Genomic DNA, 1,347 nt, shown 5'->3' on the forward strand with positions numbered 1-1,347 from the left:
CTTTCCTGTACCATGCATCAGTAGCAGTTGAAGCACTATACATCATCAAATTTCAACAGGATAACCTTTCTCACTTGGGCTATCATCTCCCTCCCAAAGAATCTTAATTGAACCAATGCAAGCAAATACTCAAAATAGGCCCAAAATAAACCTTCCTCAAGTATGAGGAAGACATCATTTCATCCTCAGCAAAATTATCATCAGAACTTCAAGTCATAGAGACATGGGTTATTTTGGATCTTAGCCAACAATACTTGCAATCATGGTCGAAGTAACAACAAAAAAAATTCAATTCAAATTCTATCACAATATCCAAATAGTACAACGCAGAAACGTCAAAAACAGCAATAGCCAAATAAACCAATATATTCCACAATCGCAATTAAATGTACCATTGGAGAACCAAATTGAGTATATCTAGTTAACTTGATTACAAAAACTTCAACCTTAGTATATTCATTAATCTCTTGAATCAACATTGCAAATTATAGATTTGAAAAGCATAATCAGATTAATCAGTAACCCCTTTAGCAAATTTTAGCAGTATATAATCAACAAGTAACCAGAACTAAATATTTCCAAATTATAGCTAAGATACACAAAACAAAAACATAAACATTGCAAAACTCAATTTCAAATTCAGAGGAAATCACTATTTCATTCATTTCTCCATCAAAATGAAAACACAACAGAAATTTACATAAACATTCAATACTCTTATCAATCAAACTAAAACATAAACCCTAACCCTAACCGCCGAAACCGTAGAGAGTACGACCCTGCCTCTTAAGAGCATAAACAACATCCATAGCAGTAACAGTCTTCCTTCTGGCATGCTCAGTGTAAGTAACAGCATCACGAATCACATTCTCTAGAAAGATCTTAAGAACACCACGAGTTTCCTCATAAATAAGACCACTAATACGCTTCACACCACCTCTTCGAGCCAATCGACGAATGGCAGGCTTTGTGATACCCTGAATGTTGTCGCGAAGCACCTTTCTGTGACGCTTTGCACCGCCCTTTCCTAGCCCTTTGCCTCCCTTTCCTCGGCCCGACATTGTTGAAGTTTGAGAAGGTTGAAGATTGAGGGTTTGAGAGGAAAGAGAAAATGGTGGGAATTGATAGTGGTTAAATGAGGGAATGTGGTGGGGTTTTTATAGGGAGGGAGGAAAATGGGGGGAGTTTATTTGTGGGGTTGATTTGAGTTTTAATCGGACGGATGAAAATGGGGATCCGTGTGTGTTGGTGTAGTGAGAATGTGACCGTTGATTGGTTTTGATCGATGGTTGGGAAAAGATGATGTTTTGTGTGTTGGATTGAAGTTTTACTTTCAAATTTTTCGTG

At 37.2% G+C, this 1,347-nt stretch overlaps 1 protein-coding gene across 1 annotated transcript; it reads right to left on the minus strand.

The window, feature by feature from the left end:
* Positions 1 to 638: 638 nt before the first annotated feature.
* On the minus strand, positions 639 to 1,125 carry LOC145555885 (histone H4). The gene has a single exon (XM_081617600.1). It carries the CDS (start codon positions 1,059 to 1,061, stop codon positions 750 to 752), a length of 312 nt encoding a protein of 103 aa, XP_081473726.1. The 5' UTR covers positions 1,062 to 1,125; the 3' UTR covers positions 639 to 749.
* Positions 1,126 to 1,347: the final 222 nt, after the last annotated feature.

Source organism: Chenopodium album, chromosome 8 (assembly GCF_948465745.1).
Source record: "Chenopodium album chromosome 8, dcCheAlbu1.1, whole genome shotgun sequence".
Classification (NCBI taxonomy): domain Eukaryota; kingdom Viridiplantae; phylum Streptophyta; class Magnoliopsida; order Caryophyllales; family Amaranthaceae; genus Chenopodium; species Chenopodium album.